Source organism: Perkinsus marinus, assembly GCF_000006405.1.
Source record: "Perkinsus marinus ATCC 50983 genomic scaffold scf_1104296929830, whole genome shotgun sequence".
Classification (NCBI taxonomy): Eukaryota; Perkinsozoa; order Perkinsida; family Perkinsidae; genus Perkinsus; species Perkinsus marinus.
The window spans coordinates 1-2,320 of NW_003216342.1; the positions used below are offsets into that span (position 1 = coordinate 1).

A 2,320-nucleotide genomic window follows, 5' to 3' on the forward strand; every position below is an offset into this window, starting at 1 on the left:
AACGATACTTTTGAAGACTCTCAAAATGAGCGCAAATGAGGAAAGGATGAAATAGTTGCCGCAGATAAAAGGGAGTCAACGAAAAGTCAAGTACAGTACGCGCAATCTGAAAACCCAATTTAGCGTGACAGCAGCCCCAACTCCTTACTGCTAATATCAGCGTGGAATTTGTATAGGAAGTGTGTGTAGCGAGTTGGAAACTATTGCCGTCCACCCTTCCAAATCAGGAAGCCAACACAACCTACATATGAAGGGGAACTCCGAGTCTCTCAGCCAGATGGACGTGAATATATGATGGCGGATTGGCGATCATAGCATGGGTAACCCAACGCTCCTCGCGATTACCTACGACCATGACAGCTCCGTCAAGTCCCCAGCAATACGCTTACTCTTCACAGCTGCCCAGGCCCCGACCTTGTCGGTTTGCCACCCTGGGGGGAAGAAGATTTCCCTCAAGGATTCCATCATACCAGGAGTATGTAGCAGGATGTACCACATATCCCGGGGAGTGAAAAGGAACTTGGGACTCCATGAGGGGCTCTCGGCTGCGTGCCTGTTAGCAAGTGTGATCAGCAATTGCGAACGTATGTGGGGAATTCACCTCATGAAATCCTCAGGTTGCCAATGGCCAGGGGCATCAAGGGCCATTGGGAAGAACTCTATTCCTTTTCTCTCAACCATATCTCGGAACTTATCATGAGTGCAGATACGACAATGATGGCCCATCGCGTTGAGCTCCTGTAAGGGAGGGGGTTGTTATGGATATGATAATGTTATTATTATTATTCACCTTTGAAATGGCGATGTACGGCTCAACATCCCCACGGCTACCAACATCAATTAATGTTATGTTCATCCTAGGGATATTATTACCCTCCGGTCGGGGGAACATCATCATCACCTAATTAAAGAATAATAATAGTACGACGACGACTGCGGGGGATGGGGTAGTACCAAATCTGGACGACGACACACAATACCGTTAATGACAACTTCAAGACGATGCATTCTGGTCTCAATGACCCCTTCACCAGCGTGATCGAGATTGTCAAAACTCAGACATATAAACCTGCCATTCATGATGACTTACACATACCCTTTTACTAGACCTACTGCTGCCATTCCTCAGGATGCTCCTTCGCATCACGAGTGAGCAGATCCCGAAGTCTTCTTGTAGACTGCAACGAAAGATAAGAATCTGCCAAAGTGTGGCCTCAACAACAACCAGTGTATCGGAGATTCAACCCACCTTTATTATGATGAACTCGGAAATAGTACATAGTTTTGGTACTAAATTCAGTAGCACATCCTTCGACCGATACATACGTATCCGGTGAGGTTGGTACTTTATCACGAGAGATGGCCCATAGGAGACGCCAATGACTTTCCAGATTTATGGTATATAAGAAAGCTGAAGAGGAGGAGAGGCAGATAGTGGGAGGAGGAGGAGGGAGGATGACAACAACAGGCAACTTACCGACTGCTATCACTATGATGAAGTTAATCAAATCGGCCATGGACAGTAGTACGGATGAATTCTCCAACCAGAATAGGGAACTGGACATTGTAATCAGCCACATCCCTATTCCTCAACGGATCTCACCTCGCGATAACACCAATAGTGACAATAACGTCAATGCATAGTAAAGGTAAGGCACCAATATGGGACATACTAACATGGCTCGCTATGATGGTGAATAGGCCCTAAGCATACCACACCAATCCCTATTGCTTACAACACTACAAGGACGCCTACCGGATCAGCTACCCAGACGATTCTTGAGAATACTGGACCATAACGATATACGCTGTGAGTAACAGCCTAATACAGAGATACCAATTACAGTAGAGCTACTCTCTTACATCCTCCATAGCTCTGCCGAAGTTGTAGACATAGACGCAGGAGAATAAAGATGTAGATACGAAGAATAACATCCCAGCAGTCAATAGCCGACGAGGTTTGCCAAAGGAAATCACAGTAAGGCAAACGGAAATCAGTAATAATACACCACTTGCAATTTGGACCTGTCAAGAGGAGGAGGAGGTAGAAAGAATCACCGAGTCAGTGTGAAAAAATATGCACATAGAATATGAATTTTCTGAGAGATTCTTGTTAGCACCTAAACACGTCTACCCTAGTTCGTATATAAACTCCTATAATTATCGATAAAACTCTTCAGCTCAGCTGAGGGAAGCGCACATATATTCCCCCCACACTGCACCGATGATGCGACTCCTACACACAAGCACTTACCACCACTCCAGACACCATACTCAGGGTGTTGCCATTGATAGGTCCAGGAAATTAACCGCGACAAAA

The 2,320-nt window shown here is 45.6% G+C and overlaps 2 protein-coding genes across 2 annotated transcripts; both read right to left on the minus strand.

Annotated features, from left to right (window-relative positions):
- Positions 1 to 241: 241 nt before the first annotated feature.
- Pmar_PMAR002104 (hypothetical protein) lies at positions 242 to 1,080 on the minus strand (the record flags this gene model as incomplete). Its single annotated transcript, XM_002787231.1, has 5 exons — positions 242 to 345; positions 390 to 553; positions 602 to 738; positions 791 to 901; positions 955 to 1,080. The coding sequence occupies 5 exons, from the start codon at positions 1,078 to 1,080 to the stop codon at positions 242 to 244; spliced, it is 642 nt and encodes a 213-aa protein (XP_002787277.1).
- Positions 1,081 to 1,500: 420 nt separating this feature from the next.
- Pmar_PMAR002105 (hypothetical protein) lies at positions 1,501 to 1,935 on the minus strand (the record flags this gene model as incomplete). The annotated part of the gene is made up of 4 exons (XM_002787232.1): positions 1,501 to 1,582; positions 1,604 to 1,704; positions 1,757 to 1,822; positions 1,864 to 1,935. 4 exons carry the CDS (start codon positions 1,933 to 1,935, stop codon positions 1,501 to 1,503), a joined length of 321 nt encoding a protein of 106 aa, XP_002787278.1.
- Positions 1,936 to 2,320: the final 385 nt, after the last annotated feature.